This window comes from Corythoichthys intestinalis, chromosome 19 (genome assembly GCF_030265065.1).
Source record: "Corythoichthys intestinalis isolate RoL2023-P3 chromosome 19, ASM3026506v1, whole genome shotgun sequence".
NCBI classification, from domain to species: Eukaryota; Metazoa; Chordata; class Actinopteri; order Syngnathiformes; family Syngnathidae; genus Corythoichthys; species Corythoichthys intestinalis.
In genome coordinates, this window is record NC_080413.1 from 2,340,773 (window position 1) to 2,361,967 (window position 21,195).

Here is a 21,195-nt window from a genome sequence, read left to right on the forward strand (position 1 = left end):
ATAGATCGAGACAGCTAGACAGACAACTACCTAGACAGACAACTAGCTAGACAGACAGCTACCTAGACAGACAGCAAGAGATAGAGATGGCGGACAGAGAGCGAGACAGATAGATTGTGACAGCTAGACAGCGAGCTAGACAGACAGCCAGACAGCTGGCTCGAGACACCTAGACAGCTAGCCAGACGGACAGACAGCAAGAGATCGAGACGGACGGGCAAACAGAGAAAGAAAGGCTAGCTAGCTAGCTAGATATAGATAGAACAAGACAGCTAGCCCGACAACTAGACGGACGGACGGACGGACGGACAGACAGACAGACAGACAGACAGACCAAGGCTAGCTAGCTAGCTAGCTATATAGATCAAGACAGCGAGCACTAGACGCCTAGACAGCTAGCTAGACAGACAGATGGACAGACAGCAAGAGATTGAGACGGGCAGGCAAACAGAGAGAAAGAAAGGCTAGCTAGCTAGCTAGATATAGATAGATCAAGACAGCTAGCTCGAAACAGCTAGACAGACAACTAACTAGACAGACGGACAAACAGCGAGACAGCTAGCTAGACAGATAGACAGCAAGAGATAGAGACGGACAGGCGGAGAGAGAGACAAAGGCTAGCTAGCTAGCTAGACACCTAGACAGACAGCTAGCTAGACAGACAGACGGCCAGAGAGACAGAAAGGCTATCTATGTATCTATCTATCTATTCTTAAATAGATCTAGATAGATTAGCTAGCTAGCTAGATAGATCGAGACAGCTAGCTCGAGACAGCTAGACCGACAGCTAGCTAGACAGATGGACAGACAGCAAGAGATAGAGACCTGATGGCACGTGTGCGGTTGGAGACACGTGTAGACGTTGTGCTGCATGTCTAGCAGATCCTGCAGAAGACCCCTCCACACAGATTCACCTACTGGTGGCTTCCTATCATCAAAAATATCAAATCCAAAGCGAACGTCAATCATAAAATCAGTCCCTCCATCTCAGCATGAAGAAATGTCATACTTGCGTCCGGTGTGCCGACACAACTTGACCATGAGCTGGTGGGCCTCCTCCGGGCTCTTCTGACTCTTCCTCACGTACGAAATGGGCTTCTGCAGGCCGTGCTTCTCCAGAACTTCCGCCACGCTGTTGACATCAACACTGTTTTTGCACCGATACATTTTTTTGGCTCACGATACAGTTTTTTTGAATGGCGGCCATCTTGGTAGGTACACCAGCGCTTATTTTTTAGTGTTTTTTTACCGATGATGTCATTTTAGTGCCGAGACGTGTTGTCGTTTTCAACACAGAAGCTAAAATTCTGCAATCTTGCCCCTCCCACATCTTCATCATTATCCTCATTCCTCCCCATCACCGCGGTGCGTTCAGGGGTTCACCCTGAGGGGAAGCGAGGCAGAAGAGGAGGAGGAGAAGAAGAGTTGCGCGACACGGAGGTGATTTTAAACTGTAGCAGCCAAAAACGCCGCGGGCCGTTTGAACGCCACGGGACCGACGCCGCGCCTTTGATATACTAGTACACTGTGTGTGCGCGGATGAAGACGGCGCTTGCTCTTCTTTTTCCTCCATCAGGGGGCCATTAAAAGGGAGAACTACACTAACTACAAAGCCCACGTCTTCAGACGCCTTTGCGGCACGATTGCAATTGCTTCCACTTGGCGAATATTTTCGGTTAATTCCTGATTAACTCGTTGACTGCTATAGACGTCCAATAATATGAATTTACAGTAATCGGACATCGTCAGAGGTTGAACTCATTGACGATGCTAAACGTCCAATCCATTTTGACTGGGAAGGCGATATATTTATTCAATTTTTTTCAATCCCGCGTACTACAGTATGCAGAGAGACTGCGGATTCAGTTGATTTTGCGGATTAATTCGCTTATTTTTCGCATCACGCCAGCCCAATGTGTTGCAGGCTTTTGTTGCTGCACCAGGGAGAGCCGTGTGAGCCTTTTTGGGTTTCAAAAAGATCTTGCTCACCGTGAAAAATGGGCAAAACAAGTCTGACAACTGTGGGACCATTGGACCGAAGTCCAGTTGGAAGGAAGTGAGTAAGCTACAGTGCTAGCCAAAAGTATTGGCACACCTGCAATTCTGTAAGATTATGCTCAATTTCTCCCAGAAAATGATTGCAATTACAGATGCTTTGGTAGTATTTATTTTGTTTGCAATGAAAAAACACAAAAGAAAATGGGGGGGGGGGGGGGATATTAAATCATGATCATTTTACACATAACTCCAAAAATGGGCTGGACAAAAGTATTGGCACCCTCAGGCCAATGCTTGGTAGCAGAACCTTTAGATAAAATAACTGTGAATAACCGCGTCCGGTCTCCATTCATGAGTTTCTTACAATGTTCTGCTGGAATTTTAGACCATTCTTCTTTGTCCAACTGCTCCAACTCCCTTTGAAAAATCATGTGATGTTTCTCTAATTTGTGTAATTAACAGCACCTGTTACTTACCTGTGGCACATAACAGGTGGCGGCAAAAACTAAATCCCACTTGCAGCCAGTTAAAATGAATTAAAGTTGACTCAACCTCTGTCCTTGTGTGTACCACATTGAGCATGGAGAAAAGAAAGAAAACCAAAGGTCTGAGGACTCGAGAAGCAAAATTGTGAGGAAGCATGTTCCTGTGTCTACCGTGCGCAGTGTCATCAATAAGTGTAAAGCCGACAGCACTGTGGCTCACCTCCCTAGATGTGGATGGAAAAGAAAAATTGACGAGATATTTCAACGAAAGATTGTGCGGATGTTAGATAAAGAACCTCGACTCACATCCAAACAAGTTCAAGTCCGAGGGTACAATAGTGTCAACCCGTACTATCCGTCGGCGTCTGAATCAAAAGGTAGGATACCCAGGAAGACCCCACTTTTGACCCAGAGACATAAAAAAGCCAGGCTGGAGTTTGCCAAAACTTACCTGAGAAAGCCAAAAACATTTTGGAAGCATGTTCGCTGGTCAGATGAGACAAAAGTAGAGCTTTTTGGGAAAAGGCATCAACATAGAGTTTACAGGGGAAAAAAAAAACAAGGCCTTCAAAGAACACGGTCCCCATAGTCAAACATGGCGGAGGTTCCCTGATGTTTTGGGGTTGCTTTGCTGCCTCTGGCACTGGACTGCTTGACCTTTTGCATGGCATTATGAAGCCTGAAGACGACCAACAAATTTTGCGGCATAATGTAGGGCCCAGTGTGAGAAAGCTAGGTCTCCCTCAGAGGTAATGGGTCTTCCAGCGTGACAATAAACCAAAACACACTTCAAAAAGCACTTGGATACAGGACAGAGGTTGAGTCAACTTGAATCCATTTTAACTGGTTCCAAGTGTGATTTAGTGATTGCCACCACCTGTTATATGCCACAGATAAGTAACAGGTGATGTTAATTACACAAATTAGACAAGCATCACATGATTTTTCAAAGGGTGACAAGACTTTTGTCTGGCCCATTTTTGGAGTTCTGTGTAAAAATATCATGATTTAATTTTTTTACCATTCTCTTTTGTGTTTTTTCATTGCAAGTAAAATCAATGAAGTTATCACTACCAAATCATGTGTAATTGCATTAATGAAAGCATTATCTGGCAGAATTGCAGGGGTGCCAATACTTTTGGCTAGCACTGAGCTGGGTAATGTTGATGTTAATCACCATTAATCCTATTCTGTATTCATGTGTCATTTGCGTTCATTATGGGTTCATTCAAAAGTAGCAAGAGGATACATTTATTTTAAATGTACTGCCATAGTCATTAAATCAAATAACTCATTGGTTGCTATTGATGGCGATAGACGACCAATGGGAGTCTCTCTTTACCTGAGGTGCTTCTCAAGTTGGTCCACTTGATCATGCAGAGATGAGGTGGCGTCCGTTTCAGGCCTGGAGGAGGAGGAGAAAAATACTTTTTTAATGAGATGGAGTCCAAAGTCCAGCCAGTAGGACATTTATGGTCTGTAGCATATACGGAATGGTCCAAGTAGAAAGACATATATTTCTTGAAGGATCAATTTTAGTACGAGTTATAATAATTTGATATTAAAAGCTCTCGTAACGTTTTTGTTTTAATAAAATTTGTAAAATTTCAAATAAAAAAATTAACTAGTAGCTCGCCATTGTTGTTGACGTCAAAGGGCGGTGATGTCACATGGGTAAGCTGCCGGACTTCCACAGTGTCACTCTTTAACGATGTAAGGTAGTGATTTAAATACACCACCAGGTGTCAATGGCGAGTTTTAAATTAATTAGAGATCAAGCCAATGAGTGCGTTTTGTCCCTTGACTGACGCCGTAGTTTCTTTTATAGTGCGGATCTATTGTGCCTTATGTTCATTTTTATGTTGTCTTCACAACATACCCGACTCCGGATAATGACTCCCAGCGTCATAGTTTGTATCTTATGACTAAATATTGCCATCCAGTGTATTTGATTAGCTAAACGAGTGGCTAAAATGTTCAAATAGAGTCTGAGTTTGATGTATTTTGCATATCTATTTTGATTGTGAATGCCAGTTCTCTTTGCATTGTTGTTTAATACATTTATTCATTTTCCGTGTCGCTTATCCACCGGGAAGCAGGCTTCGGGAACAACATCTGATAAGTATGATAAATCTGAGAACGCTGGCAGGATGATGATCGAACTGGGCAGTGCTTTTATGTGACAAAAATAAGGTAAGACGTCATTAGACACTATTAGACGTCTCAGTAGAAGCAAACTGCATCAGCACTTTCGTGTGCTGTGATGCATGAATAATCAAACTGCTGTGTTTCACTGTAAAGCACACAACTCTGGATGCTAACTATCTCCACAAAAATATTGGAATAAGTTGGATCACACAATAATTTATCGTGAAGATCTGCAAACAGTTTTTGACATCAAACACTCTGCTGTCACAAGAGAACTTGACACAGGAACTCTACTCGTCTCGTCCCGTCTTTCCTTTTCATTCTGCTTTTGCTGTCCTTCTCATTAATGTATCACTCGGGGTCAAATTCGAAGGGCAGAACCGATTGCATGTTTATGTACCATAATTTTCTCACTATAAGGCGCACTTGACTATAAGCCGCCACCCACCAAATTTGACACGAAAACAACATTTGTTCATAGATAAGCCGCACTGGACTATAAGCCGCAGCTGTCCTCACTGTATTATGGGATATTTACACCAAAAGATATTAACCGGTAACACTTTATTTGACAGCGGCATCATAAGACTGTCGTAAGACCAAATGAACCACCATGAAGCTTTGAACCAATTGTATGCAAAACTTCATTGCTTTAAGAAGCTTAATTTGGTCATTATTGCTCCCTTGGGGAAGACAGTCAACCTCTGCTTCAACCTGCTGTCAACACTGATGTTGTCCAACATGCCTCCTAGCATGCATTGCAGCGCTAATGATGTAAATAATAATCAAAATTCATGTTCTGTGCTAATTATTTCTTCAGTTACTGTTCCAGTTGTTGCATTGGTTACTAGTTATGGTATTTGGTAACACTTTATTTGACTGTGGCACCATAAGACTGTCATTAGACAATCATAATTATGACATGACACTGTCATGACCATTAATATATGCTTATAACATGTCATTTAGTGTTATCCGGCAAATTAGCTCACTTTTGAATGGATGTAAAATAACCGAGCTGGACATAAAATGAGTTAGTGGCATAATTTGCCGGATGACACCTAATGACATCTGTCATAAGCATTCAGTATGGTCCATGATAGTGTCATGTCACAATAATGACGGTCTTATGATGTTGCTGTCATATAAAGTGTAACCTATTAACCCAAATAAAGCCGCATTGGACTATAAGCCGCAGGATTCAAAGTGAGGGGAAAAAAGTAGCGGCTTATAGTCCGAAAATTACGGTAGTTAAAAAGTGACACTGTGGAAGTCCGGCAGCGTACCCATGTGACGTCACTGCCCTGCGAAGTCAACAACAATGGCGACCTACTAGTTTAAATAATTTGACAAATGTTATTAAAACAAAAACATTAAGAGGGGTTTTAATAGACCCTACTCACGTGACGTCACAGCCACGCCCCCGCGCCATGTTGTCCGTATACTCGTCATGTTAATGCATTAACGCTTCGTAAATTCCTCCTATTATGGCGTGTTTTTCTGCTCGTTAACATTAATAATCAAAATGGTGAAGTCGTGTGTGGCGGTCGGTTGCAAAAACAGAGAAGATAGACGGAGAGACTTGAATTTTTACCGTAATCCGAGAGACCCGAAGAGGAGACCGAGATTGACTGCTGCAATTCGACGAGAAAACTGGGCTCCAAACGACTACCACAGATTATGTAGTAGTCATTTTATATCTGGTAAGATGCATTTAATATATATTTAGAGGGTTTTGGGCTGACAACCACAATTAAAATCATTGCTAGGCTAATCGCCGACAACATACACTCAGATGTTGTGAATGAACTACCTGAAAATATATAATTATAAGGGGATAATCAGACAGTTGTCGTACAATTAATTTACAATTTCACTATTGAGGTTAAAAGCCAAAAAATAAATTCAACTAGGGACAATCTGGGGTAGTGCTATCGCACTTCATATTTATTACATATTATGTATGTATGTAGTGAAAGTGCTATCGCTAAACCATATAAACATTAAAAGCCCTAGCTCCATTGACAAATGATATGAAATACATTAAACTTGACAGTGGATGTTAGCAAGAACAAAAGATTTTGAATTGTAAATTTCGTAACTCACCTTCCGAGCACAAGATTCCTGCCAAATTTTCGTGTACGAGGACCTGTTTCACCCAACCAGCAACGTAGCATTTATAAGCCTCCAAGCTCTTAAAGTTTTTCAAACTTTCGTGAGAATAGGCTGATTTTGTGTGAGAAGATAGTTGTAAATATCAGGATAGCAGATGTCAGGCGAAGCCAGCGGGTCGAAAAACATCGATTTAGGCATCAAATACGGATCTGGCGAATGGATAAACGGAAGCTTTTCCACGTAACGCCTTTTATGCAACGCATCCAATGAGTTTACAGCCTCAGATAACACCGGGGCTTCCATGAATTGCTCTATAACTTGCTCGACTAATTGAAAACAATGAGAATAGGTCTAAAAAATAGGTACAATATGGCGGCCGGAAACAGCGACACGCCCATTTTGTGACGTAGGTGAGTAGGGTCTATATCAATTATATCTCGTACTAACATTTGTTTTTTAAGAGCTACATGTCTTTCTATGCATGGTACCCTTTAAGATGAGAAAACTGACAATAACTCTAAACTGTTAGATTTCAAACAAACAGTTTTATTTTTGGGCTGTTACCTAAACAATTCTGGACTACCGGTAATTTTTTAACTACGCGGCCCTGGATCCCTGTCAAAAAAAATTGTGTCCAGGCGTGTCATTCAGCCACTTTTCAAATTAGTAACAAGGCTATGAGGCCATCCTAAAAATAAAAAGCCCGTGTGACGCTCGGCCTCCGGGCCGATGAAAGAGGTGACCTAAACCCGACGAACCCGAGCGCATGCATCCGTATACGTTGCTTTCTTTTTTAATCATTGACAGTCTGGCTCATACCAAAAGAGATTTTGCAGTTTTTTTGTCTTACCCAAAACCTCGCTGAGGAAGACACTCAAGGATGTCGTAGCAGAGGCTGAGCTGGTCATCCCTCTCGCTGCAGTAGATGCACTCCAAGGCAACGCGCATCAGCTGGTCGGGGTCGCCGATCACCTTCTGCGAGCACTGAACGCAAAGTTTTGCACTAGGATTAATGACGACTTTTACGAGTTTTATGGACGGCTACTCACGTCGGGTTTGGAGTGCTGGAAGATGATGAGCGGGAAGGAAAGGTCGCGGCTGGCCAAGCCCACCAGGAAGTCTCGGAGAAGACGCGCGGCGGCGCCCGCCTCCTGTCGCTCACAGCGGTGCAGGAACGGAAGCATCCACTGGAAGGCGTCTTTTACGTAGCGATCCTTGCTGGACTGGAGACATGATCCAATGTTAACGCTAGTAGAAACACTTTACATTTCTCTATGTATTCATTTTAAAGTTTTCTGATGACACTTTATTTGACAGTCACGTCATAAGATCGGCATAATAATGACATGGCACTGCCATGTCAGATTTTGTCACGAACTCCATTTTTTAAAAATTAAACAGATTTTTTCATTACTGATTATATATTGATTAATGTAAAAACATTTAGAAAAAATAAATGTTAAAAAAAACTTTTTGGGGGATAAAAAAAAAATTAAATTGTATTTACTTAACATATCACAAATACCATTTTTAATTTTGACAATATTAAATGACTTTTTTTTAACTATTTGTGACGTTTTGAATAAATGAAAACAATTTGAAATTTTAAAAATATTTTTTACAATTTTTTTCTCTTTTTTTTAAAATAATAAGATTAGTCTTTTATTTTTTTCATTTGTGATATTTTTAAATAAATGAAAACAATTCATAATAATTACATTTTTTAAATTTACAAATATACAATTTTTCAAATTTATAGATAAAAATAATGTTAATATGTTCATCATTCTTTAACCTGGTTTTAATTAAGACAATATTATATCATTTTAACTTTACTAATAAGAAGCTTAAAAAGGGTATTTGTGATATGTATTTTAAATAACTGAAAACAATTTGAAATTTTTATATCATTTTTAACAATCTTATAATTAAAATATTAAAAACAATTACATCTGTAAAGAATAAAGATATTAACTGTTATTTAATTTTGAATTGATAAAGAATATTTACTGTTTTCCCCTTTACTTTTTAAAATTTACTTTTTAAAACTTTTTGTTTTTACAATTTTTTTATTTTTAAAATGAAACAGTTGATGTTTTCATTATTTTTAAATTTTAGAAAATTGTAAAAATTTTAATTAGAAAAAAATTGTAAAAAAAATTTTTTTTACAGAAAGTATATAATTTGTAAAAAAAAAATGTATAGATTAAAAAAAAGTGAGAAAAAAAAGTTTTTTTTTTATTTCAAATTGTTTTTAATCAAAACGTCAAATACATTTAAAAAAAAACCTGTATTGTCTTCATTACTTGAAAACTAAATAAAATCATCAGTTAATAATCCTCAACTCTTAATTTATAAATTAAAAAATTGTAAATATTTTGATTACAAAAATTTTTTGAAAATAAAAATACATTTTTTAAATAAAGTATTTCAAATTGTTTTCATCTATTTAAAAATATCACAAATACCCTTAAGCCTTTTATTAAAGTTTATTAAAGTAAAAAAATAGTATCCTCAATATTCGTTATTTACCATTTTAATTTTTAAAATATATTTCTATTTGTAAAAAAATTGAAAAATTGTAAAAAAAAAAAAAAACAGTTGATGTTTTCATTATTTTTAAATTTTAGAAAATTGTAAAAATTTTTATTAGAAAAAATTGTAAAAAAAAATATATTTTTTGAGAAAGTATATAATTTGTAAAAATTGTATAGATAAAAAAAGTGAGAAAAAAATTTTTTTTTTACATTTCAAATTGTTTTTAATCAAAACGTCAAATACATAAAAAAAAAACTATTGTCTTCATTACTTGAAAACTAAATAAAATCATCAGTTAATAATCCTCGTTTCTTAATTTATAAATTAAAAAATTGTAAATATTTTGATTACAAAATTTAAAAAAATAAAAATACATTTTTTAAATAAAGTATTTCAAATTGTTTTCATCTATTTAAAAATATCACAAAAACCCTTAAGCCTTTTATTAAAGTTTATTAAAGTCAAAAAATAATATCCTCAATATTCGTTATTTAGCATTTAAATTTTTTTTAATATATTTCTATTTGTAAAAAAATTGAAAAATTGTAAAAAAAAAAAAAAAAATTTCAAATTGTTTTCATTTATTTTTTTGTATCACAAACAAAAAAAATCTTGTTAGTAAAGATAAAAACAGCAAATAATGTCTTTATTCATTCAAAATTGTTTATATTAAAATATTTTTAATTAAAAAAACAGCCTTTTAATCGTAAAATGTGTAGTCCATATTTAAAAAAAAAAAAAAAAAAAAAAAAAATGTTTTTTTCCCCACAAATATATATAACCATAATGAGCAATAGTTTCCGATGTCGAACATCCATTTTTTGACGGGATGTCACCGAACCGGCGCAAAAATCTCTTACGTCGTTCATGAGTAGGCGGAGCTTGTCGATGTGGTCCATCTGCTGCAGCTCTCGGAGCGTCAGGCCCGGGTGTCGTCGCGTCTCGTAGACCAGCGTCTCCATGGTGACCAGGTCGTCACACAGCGCCTCCAAACCGGGGATGTCGCGCTCCGTCCCGAGACGTACCAGGGACAAGGCACAGTCCACCTGCGGTGCAGTGATAACGACAGCTAAGTTTGTCAATAGTAGGCGTCCAATTTATTTGAAGTGGGAGGCTGGCAGCGAATGAACATTCGCTGCCAGCCTCCCACTTCAAATAAATTGGACGTTGAGCGCCGTCAACGAGTTCAAAAAAGCAGCGTTAATTACAAGCTGGCCTCCCTCTCCTGATTTTCTACCCGGTAACAAGTCACTCGTGAGCTCTCTGGTCTTCTTTCTTTCTCACACTAATTAGCTGATGTTTTTCGCTTCAATTCCCAACAAGCAGTCTTCTTTGTCTTCCATTTTGGTGAGGAAAAAAAATGTTTTTTTCCCCCGTTCTAATGGAAGGAAGGAAATCATTTTTCAAATCTCAATGACACAAGAGTTGGTATACTAATAAAAATGGCTTAAAAAAAAAAAAAAAAAAAAAAAAAAAAAAAAAAACGTTTTCTTTAAGTTGAAGAAAGTATATGTTTTTTATGAAATATTAATAGAAATATTATGGAATCCAAACTAGTACTGCAACGATTAACTCGAGTAATTCGATTCGAAAACAGATTCAAATTAAATTTTCGATTATTCGTTTCATTAAATTGGCGTTGTCATGGTTTGTTTTGAAAGTGTTTGCATTTAGTTTTATTGATTTGGGTGGCTACACTGCCCTCTAGTGGCAACAGTGAGTATGACATAACTCATTTCACATGGCTGAATCCAGTTGCTCCCTGTGAAGACCAACATAAGATCAGTTTTTGTTTGAGCTAATATTTTTTTAATGCATTTGTAATTTAGTTTATTGGTATTTTTTTGTGGGAATATGTGTTTGACCAATTTAAGAGCATTGTGTAAAAAAAAAAAAAAAAAAAAAGTTAGCATTTTTTAGCATTTAAGCTAGCAGACTTTTGCTATGTAAGTTAGCCAGTTATATTGTTGTACTTAGAGCCTCATTTATTTATTTTTTTTATACAGTTTGAGGCTCAGCTCAAATATTTTTATTTTTTTATGATCCTTATCCAATTACTCGATTATCTGAACTAACTAGTTTATCGATTAATCGACTACTAAAATAATCGATAGTTGTAGCCCTAATCCAAACACCGCCATATGAAAACCAAAAGATTTCATTGATTCATTCCAAAAAATGTGATTTGTTTGTTGTTGTTGTTTTTTAATCATATTACATATAAAAAAATAAAATAAAATAAAAAATATCACAGAAAAAAAAAATTCTCACGAAGTGATTAAATTTGCAAATATAAAAAAATGAATTTAGGTTACCGGTTTATTTCACTCTTTTTAAATCATTTGTACAAGATAATAAACATTTTAAAATAAAAAAGTGTTTTTAAGAGATGGAAAAATGTAAAACTGTAAATAATTAAATTTCTTAATTAAAACAATAAAAACAGTTTGAACCAATAATAGAAGCACTTTCATGAGCTTTTATCACTTTAAAAAAACTAACCCAAGCACACAAAATCGATTATTTTTATGATATGCCGCAATCCAATTAAAAAAACCCTCATATAACAGGCCAATAAAAAAAATAAGATAAAATTCAAACTGATGATTTCCTAGTGAAGGTTTGCGCTCAAAGCGTCTCCAGCGCAGGCTAAAGCACCATGGGACTGAGGGAGGATCCCTGGGGCCTCCCAGAGCGCTGCAGAGAGCCAGAAAGAGCGAATGGAGGTCTAATTAGTAAGGACGTCAAGAAGGAAAGAGTTGCTGTGATTTCTGGAGATTAAGAAAGACGGCCTCACGCTTGTCGTGGCTTGGTCTCCAGAGAAAAACCAATAGGAGATTCCCTGCAGTAGTCTTGAAAAATGAGCAATGAGGCCTCCAACCTCCACTTAGCAAATGGCAGCCATTTTGACGCATTTTGCATTATTCACACTGTTGCTGTCGACAATAACATATATATATATATTTTTTAAGTATTAATTTTTGTTTTTGTAAATGTAGTAAAAAAATTAAGATTTACAAATGAATAACATAATAATATCATATATAATAAACAAAAGAAACATAAAAAAAATGTTTAAACAGCTTTTCAGTGTTAATGTACAGTTTTATATTAAAAATTATACATATATTTAAGTATTACAAAATAACCAGTAATTTGAAAATGTAAAAAAAAAAAAAAAAAAACAACTAAAAATCAACAAAAAAATGTGGAATATTTATCAAAATGATATTATTAGGTATATATAGAAATGATTTAAAAAGGTTGTGGAAAAAAATAAAATGGAAAAAAATGTCAAGAATTAAAGAATAAAAATTTCATGAAATAAATTATAGCAATAAAAATATTTAATAGATTGAAAAGAGTTAAGAAACTTCAAAAAATTAACAAAAAAGTAAAACATTGAAAAAAAAAATCAAAATTAAAAAAAAAAAAAAAATTGGATATTAAAGTCCTAAAAAATAACCAGTAATCTAAAAATGTTGTTAAAAAAAAAAAAAAATATATATATATATATACATACTGGAGATATATATATATATATATATATATATATAATATTTACAAAAACTAATTTAATAATGATTTAAAAAAAAAGGTTGTGGGAAAAAAATGTCAAGAATTAAAGAATTAAATTTTCTTAAATATAGATATAAAAATATTTAGTTTTAAATAATGAGTTTGTTTTTGTTTTTAAACTTGGATATTAAAGTCTTAAAATAACCAGTAATTTGAGATTAACAACAAAACAAAAGAAAGGTTGTGGGGAAAAAATGAACAAAAAATGTAAAGAAAAAGAATTTTTTAAGATTAAATAAATTATAAAAATAAAAATACTTAAAATGGATTAAAAATGTTTTTAAAAAAACAAACAAAAAAAAGTATTAAATAAGTATTAAAAAATTACCAGTAATTAAAAAATGTTTTTAAAAAAATGTAGAATGATTACAAAAATGATATAAAAAATGATTAAATTGGGAAGAAATTATTTTGTTGGGAAAAAAATGAGTAATGAACAAAAAAGGTCAAGAATTAAATAATATAAAATTAAATAAATTATAGAAATAATAATAATAATATAAATAAAAGGATTTTGAAAAAAACTAAACAAAATAAATGCATGAAAAAAGTAATAGATTAAAAAAAATAAACAACAATAATGAAATTTTTATAAAAAATTATCCCACCCATCCACCCAAAAAAAGATGTTTGACGTAGCAGACAAGCATACCTGTCGGGAGCACGATTCGATCTGCCGCGCGCGACTGCAATACCAGTCGGACAGGAGCGTGACGGAGGGCGTCACCCAGCGGAAGCGCAGCAGATCCGGCGCGTCCTCATACAGCGACGTGTCGTCATCAAACGGGTTCTGCTCCAACACGGCCCTGAGGGAGGTCGCGACGACATTGGCGGCGCTCTCGACTCGAGGAACCGGCCCCGGTTTTACGATTCGATCACCTGCACTCATCTGTCTCGCACCAGTCGGTTTGTCGGTGTCTGCGCTCGTCCCAGGCGATCAGCGAGCGCTCGCCTCGCTCGTCCACGCTACCAAAAAAACACAGACAATTTGGGAACTCTGGGTAGCTCATAGAACGATACCATTTGCGATATACTCGTGATAACGATGCTCTCACAGTATGGCGATACAACAATTATCAGGACAAATTATAGTATATTTATAAAACAAATTAATTAGCAAATGAACATTTGTTCTTAGGCACTGATTAGTGAGGATTCACAGCCAATATAAATTGGATGTTTCAGTGTCAATGGCAGCATTAAGGTTATTTTTGGTTATTAAATACAGATCACTTTAGATCACTTGTTGTTGATTTTAAGGCATTTTTCGTCAATTTTTGTTGATTTTGAATCACTTCAGACGATAGAAGCCCACCGTCTCTGAAAGGGTTGAATGGGTTCCTTCCTTGCTTGATTTTATAGGTTATTACAATTGAAGCAGTTTAAACATTACACACAGAAGGTTTTGACGGTCCCCAGTATTTGTTTTTCTGGCAAAAATAAAAATGTCTTGTAAAATTGACAAGGCACAGAAGAGCGTTGTTAACTGCGCTCCCAAATTGGAGTCGTTAAAGTGCCGAGTATATAAAATCAGGCTCCAGAACCGTGAACTCAGTGTTAAATTCAGTGCGAGTAGTAAGATGCAATTTCTGGAGAAATTGGGATAGGGATGCTTTGCGGCTGTAGATTTTTCCGTTTTCTCAAAAAATATGTTACGAGATACGAGATATTGAAACATACCAAGCCTCGGGCAGCAAGGCCGTGTACTCGTGCGGCGATGTCGTTTCCGGGAAGTTGGACAGGATGGCCAACCGATGTTGAAGCAGTTCTGCGCCGTGATACGTGAAGAGGATGTCCAGAGCCTGCACGTTGCTCTCCTGAAGAAGAAAAATGTTCGTTCCGAGCAAGGAAAAGCCAGATTTTCCACGGTGGGAATGACATTTTACCCTGGCATAACTTCGCGCCGACAGAACGATATTCTGACTGCGGAATTTCTTGAAGAACTCTGCGTCGTATTTCTGCTCGGCGGCATGGGGGCCGCCCAGTATCTCCTGTTGGGCAAAAAAACACACTTTCACTTTACTCGTGACTGCTACCTCTGGCCTAAAGTGTAACTATGTGTTGAGCTCGCGTATGTGAGGGCCATGTAGTGAGAGATTTTGAGTGTAAATCTCCTTCCATCAGCAAGGGCATTGAAGATGAGACGTGGCTTGGTCTTTCAGCATGACAATGATCCCAAACACACAGCCGGGGCAACAAAGGAGTGGCTTCGTAAGAAGCATTTCAAGGTTCTGGAGTGGCCCAGCCATTCTCCAGATCTCAACCCCATAAAAAAATCTGTGGAGGGAGTTGAAAGTCCGTGTTGCCCAATGACCAGTGTTGTTAATAACGGCGTTACAATATAACGGCGTTATTTTTTTCAGTAGTGGGTAATCTAATTAATTACTTTTCTCATTTTGGCAACGCCGTTACAGTTACTGAGGACGGAAAGGCATGCGTTACTATTCGTTACTATATTGGTCGAAAAGTCTGAGGGAGACGGACTCACCGAGACACAGAGCAGAGCAGGAGCGGGGAGGAGGCAAGAAAGTTGTGACGCTGAGCAAACGCGATGCTAGGTAGCTCCAATAATACATGTTGTAGCCGATAGCTGACAAACTACGCCCGCATGTTATGGTAGATATGGTAGACATGGTAGATAACACATGTACTGTATATAGATATAACCAGATGCAAAATGACAGACATGGCACTAAATGCGTTAGTAGACAGCCGCCATCTTAAAGCAGTAGGCTTTTTAGGAGCGCTCTGTTGTAGAGAACCTTCCTAGCGAACCTACGTAACTTTTTATCTAAAATACGTCTAAATCGGCAAAATCTTGACTTGAATCTATCTTTAAATGATGAAACGGTTTTAAAACGTTCATATGTCGAAAGTAGAGAGAAGGGAACTAATGCAATAATGGGAGCAATTTTAACAACTTTTAACAGTTGATTCAGGGTAAAGGGTAAATTAGGGTAAAGAATTGGGCTCGGGCCAATTGTACCAAAAACCTCCACAAAAAACTTCACATAGTGTGGCCAAAAAAAAATTTTTTTTTTTTTTGGAGGGAAAAAAAAAAAGTAATTATCACCAATTACTTTGCCAAGTAACTAATTACTCTTACATTCAGGTAATTGAGTTACTAACGCAATTACTTTTTAGGAGAAGTAATTTGTAACTATAATTAATTAATTTTTTTCAGTAAGATTAACAACACTCCCAACGACAGCCCCAAAACATCACTGCTCTAGAGGAGATCTGCATGGAGGAATGGGCCAAAATACCAGCAACAGTGTGTGAAAAGCTGGTGAAGAGTTACAGAAAACGTTTGGCCTCCGTTATTGCCAACAAAGGGTACATAACAAAGTATTGAGATTAAGCCTGTCGCAATATGCAATAATTCCATTTATCGCGCGATATATAAAAATGAAGGCGGTAATTTTTCCGCTGCGATTTATCGCCTCGCGTGCACGTGTGTGCGCGCGTGCGGCAGACATGCTGTTAAAAGTTCGTTACCAACTGCGCAAAATGCATCTTCGTTCCAGGTCCGGCAAAAACTAGCGCCGGAGCCAATCGTTCCTATTATATCCCATTGTTCAACGTATACCGGCCGCGTCAGTGCTCCGGAGTGACTGTGGACCATCTATGGCGCGCCGGTGTTGTTGACGTGTGGGCGCTCCCGTCAGGAGTGACATTTCACGCGGGGCGGCTATTTTTCGGCACAACGCTGGATATTTATATCGAAGTCCGCCAAAACATTGTTACCGACTTGGCTGCTACGAATAACCTCACTTTGACAATGAACATCTGAATGAAATTAAGAGCGCTGTGCTTCAAACTCGTCCTGTTTATGAAAGCCGTCATATGCTGGTGTTGTGTAGTAATGAGCAGACGTGACTTCAGCGGCGCCTGCTAACTTTTTTAATGCGCGGTTGCGCGCACACACTAGATATCATGAAATGGCAAACTAGATGTGCTACGTCCCATGCCATTGGCTACGTGAGCCCAGAGTGATTATGGGACATGTAGTCTATATACTACATCGATGAATTCTAAACTGTCATTTGTCACATGAGGTTAAGAAGGCCAAATCAATCCATACCAGTGACTACAGATAATGTTGCAAATATTGTTAATTCGGTACGTGACACAGATGGATTCGGACCATAAATAGGATGTCTTGCTCATGTAGTAAACCTAGCTGCTAAGAGAGCTGTAGCAATCAACGGTGTGCCCTGCCTCACTTTACAAACAGTAAAGATTGTTCTCAGCACTTTTATACAAATTTTTTTCATATCAGTAAGAAGTAAGCACGTAAATATTATGCACTAAAATGCATGTTTATATGATGGCAATTTAATTTTTGCTCGTTAGCAAAAAAAAAACAACAACAACAAAAAATGAAACAAAAAATACAATTGTTATTTTTTTTTTACAGAGCATTAAATGTATTGAATTGGATCGAGTCCCCCGTATCAAAATTCGTACCGAACCATGACTTAACCTGCATCCCTATGGAACACCATTGCAGAAGCAATGACGGGAAAAGTTTTCATTCTCCTAAATGCTTAAGTTATTAAGTGCAATTTTTTTTTTTTAAACACATTTTATTTATTGTGTGTCTCTGTGCGGTATCAATATTGTTGTTTTTTACTTAAGAGGCTGGGTCTATTGTTTTTAGTTGGGATTTCTTAAAAAGTATATTTGAATTTAAGAGTAAATATTTATCGTGTTTAAATGGGTGTACTTGATCTATTAATATATACTGTATTCGCACTGTTTTATTGTAAATTGGTTAAAAAAAAATTGGGGGGGGGGGGCGCAATAATATCGCATATCGCAATAATTTATGAGAATAATTATCGCACACTAAAATTTGTTATCGCGTCAGGCCTAATTGAGATGAACTTTTGCTATTGACCAAATACTTGTTTCCCACCATGATTTGCAAATAAATTCTTTAAAACTCAGACAATGTGATTTCTTCTTTTTTTTCTCCCCGCATTATGTCTCTCACGGTTGAGGTTTACCCATGTTGACAATTACAGGCCTCTAATATTTTCAAGTGGGAGAACGTGCACAATTAGTGGTTGGCTAAATACTTATTTGCCCCACTGTAGTATTAAAAACGGTATCGAGTATTTTTTGAGCTGTGGTTGCTCTCCTTCAGTCAAACTGGATTGGACATCTATCGCCGTCATTGACATTGAACGTAAAAAAAAAAATTTAAAAAAGCAATTCCTTCTTTCTCTCTCCCGCCCAAAGCCAAAAAAGGATTTTATCATCATCCTTCCGTGGATACTCTCTCTTAACCGCTCTAATCTCATTCTGGGAAGAAGTCGTAGTTGGCGTGAGCGGCATTTCAAGAATCCGCCGGCGAAACGGATGGCTTTTCACCCGGAAATGTGCTTTTATTGCACTCGTCCAAGGCCACCAAAAGTATATCAAGCAGCAGAGTTGAGATTCAAGGTGAGTAATGCCGCCTTCCGCGCTCCATAAATCGCCGCGCTTCACGGCGGAAAGATGAGATTTCGGGGCGCTTAGATAGAGCCCGGCCAGACGGACATTGTCATGGTAACGCCGCCGTTCCGTCCGTTCTCGCCTGCCGTCTATGAATATGATATGAAATGGGGTTTTATCATCACAAAAAAAAAAAAAAAAACTAATTCACTGCCAGTCTAAGGCTAAATTCATACCGCAGGTATTAATGCACAAATCCGATTTTTTCATGTTTTTCCGACTCGAGTGAGGCATTAACTTGACAGTCTGAACGGAAAAAGTCGCATAAAAGTGGACCATTTCAAATCCGATCTATGTCACTTTTGTATGTCGTTAAAAATCCGATCTGGGCCCCATTTTCCCAGAATGTGGTGGCGGTCTGAACTGCCGAGTCCCGCAAATCGGAATTCATGCAGCAGTTACAGTGGTATGAAAAAGTATCTGAACCTTTTGGAATTTCTCACATTTCTGCATGAAATAAACATTAAATGTGATCTTTGTCAAAATAACACTGATGAAAAAACTGCCTGGTCTAACTAAAACCACCCAAACATTTATAGGTTTTCATGTTTTAATAGGGATGGTATACAAACAATAACAGAAGGAGGAAAATAACTAAGTGAACCATCACATTTAATATTTTGTAACCTGCTATTTGGCAGCAATAACTTCAACCAGACGCTTCCTGTAGCTGCAGATCAGTTTGGCACATCGATCAGGACTAATCTCAGCCCATTCTTCTTTACAAAACTGTTGTAGTTCAGTCAGATTCCTGGAATGTCTGGTATGAATCACTGTCTTTAGGTCCTGCAACAGCATCTAAATGGTGCTCAAGTCTCCAGAACATGTATTTTGTTTTTCTGAAACCATTCAGAAGTTGATTTACTTCTGTGTTTTGGATCATTGTCTTGTTGCAGCATCATCCTCTTTTTAGCTTCAACTGTCTGACAGACAGCCTCAGATTATCCTGCAAAACATCCTGATAAATTTTTGATTTCATTCTTCCATTAATGATTGCAAGTTGTCCAGGCCCCGAGGCAGCAAAACAGCCCCAAATATTGATGCTCCCTCCAACATGCTTCAAGGTGGGGAAGAGGTGTTGATGTTGGTGAGCTGTTCCATTTTTCCTCCCCATATGACGTTGTGTGTTACTCCCAAACAATTCAACTGTGGTTTCATCATCACACAAAATATTTTGCCAAAACTTCTGTGGAGTGTCCAAGTGCCTTTTTGCGAACATTAAACGAGCAACATTTATTTTTAGACAGTAGTGTCTTCCTCCGTGGAGTCTTCCCATGGACACAGTTCTTGGCCATAGTTTTACATATAGTTGATGTGTGCACAGATATATTTGGACTGTGCCAGTGATTTCTATAAGTCTTTAGCAAACACGCTAGGGTTCTTTTTTTACATCTCTGAGTATTCTGCGCTGAACTCTTGGCATCATCTTTGGTGGACGTCCACTCATTGGGAGAGAAGCAACAGTGCCAAACTCTCTCCATTTGTAGACAACTTCTTTGACTGTCAACTGATGAACATCCAGACTTTTAGAAATGGTTTTGTATCCTTTCCCAGCTTTATATAAATCAACAATCCTTGATCGCAGGTCTTCAGACAGCTCTTTTGACCGATGCATGCATATCAGGCAATGCTTCTCATCAAGACAATTCTTACTAGGTGTGTGTTTCATAGTGGTCAGCGCAGCTTTAAACCAGTCATCAGTGATTGGGCACACACCTGACTTAAAATGTTTGGTAAAAATTGGTTTCAATTGCTCTTTAAGTCTCCATAGACAGAGGGTTCACTTCCGTATTTTCCCCCTTCTATCATTGTTTGCATGCTATCCTTATTAAAATCTGAAAACCTATAAATGCTTGGGTGGTTTTAGTTAAAACAGACACTTTATTTTCATCTGTGTGATTTTGACAAAGATCAGATCGCATTTAATGGCGATTTTATGCAGAAATGTGAGAAATTCCAAAAGGTTCAGATACTTTTTCATACCACTGTACATCTGAGGCATCCAAAGTAGTCTCATGAAATTCTGATGTGCGATTTCATTTCACTTTTTCTTTCATGTCAGTTCGTGTCAGTGTTCATGTTGTATACATTCAAAAGCGCAGATTTTAACCCCTCTGCCAGTTTTTTTATCTGTCACCAATTGACCACGCAAAACCGGAGATCTTTTTAGTTTCAAAATAGGATATATCATAGGATATATGTTTTCTCCACTTAAGGGCACTAATCCTCTTTCAACGAATGAGGCATCCTTTCAGTATTTTTTCCACTTGCTAGAATTCAATTATTGTTTTTGTGTGTATTTCTTTGACTTGAAGTGGTTATGTAAAAGGTTATAGTCTTCTTCTTCTTCTTCAAAGTATAATAATAACAACAGTTCATATCGATCAAAAAAACTTTTATAAAAAAGAAAAATCGAACATCATAAGCGATCAATCACAATGTTACTTATTACTTGAGTATTCTTTTCACCAAATACTTTTTTTATTATTTGTACTCGAGTAAATTTTTTTGGGTGACTACTTTTACTTTTACTTCAGTATTTTTATTTTGAAGTAACACTACTCTTAACTGAGTCACATTTTTGGCTACTCTACCCACCTCTGCCATTAACTAAATAGCAGCCATTGAGTACATTTACAAAACAATTGATGATAAATTATGGGAGAACTTTGTTACCTCGTACGTGGCCAGCCTGTCCAGGTACGACAGCAGCTTCAGGCGGCTTCGACACAACTCCTTCTGCTCCAGTGTCAACCTGAAATTTCAATTTCATTTCCATTTTAACAAACAAACGGACGTGTTAGCATAAATATGTTAGCCTAACAAATGT

The 21,195-nt window shown here is 37.2% G+C and overlaps 1 protein-coding gene across 1 annotated transcript in view; it reads right to left on the reverse strand.

Annotated features, from left to right (window-relative positions):
• The window catches only part of nbas (NBAS subunit of NRZ tethering complex), a 173,348-nt gene that overhangs the window by 111,335 nt on the left and 40,818 nt on the right, over nt 1-21,195 (reverse strand). Inside the window, exons 18-28 of the mRNA XM_057822401.1 lie at nt 21,042-21,120; nt 14,750-14,854; nt 14,544-14,680; nt 13,743-13,829; nt 13,516-13,669; nt 10,145-10,330; nt 7,796-7,969; nt 7,597-7,730; nt 3,826-3,888; nt 1,010-1,132; nt 826-928 (exon numbers count right to left, since the gene is read on the reverse strand). Coding sequence (XP_057678384.1) covers nt 826-928; nt 1,010-1,132; nt 3,826-3,888; nt 7,597-7,730; nt 7,796-7,969; nt 10,145-10,330; nt 13,516-13,669; nt 13,743-13,829; nt 14,544-14,680; nt 14,750-14,854; nt 21,042-21,120 — 1,345 coding nt within the window. The remainder of the gene's footprint in view (nt 1-825; nt 929-1,009; nt 1,133-3,825; nt 3,889-7,596; nt 7,731-7,795; nt 7,970-10,144; nt 10,331-13,515; nt 13,670-13,742; nt 13,830-14,543; nt 14,681-14,749; nt 14,855-21,041; nt 21,121-21,195) is intronic.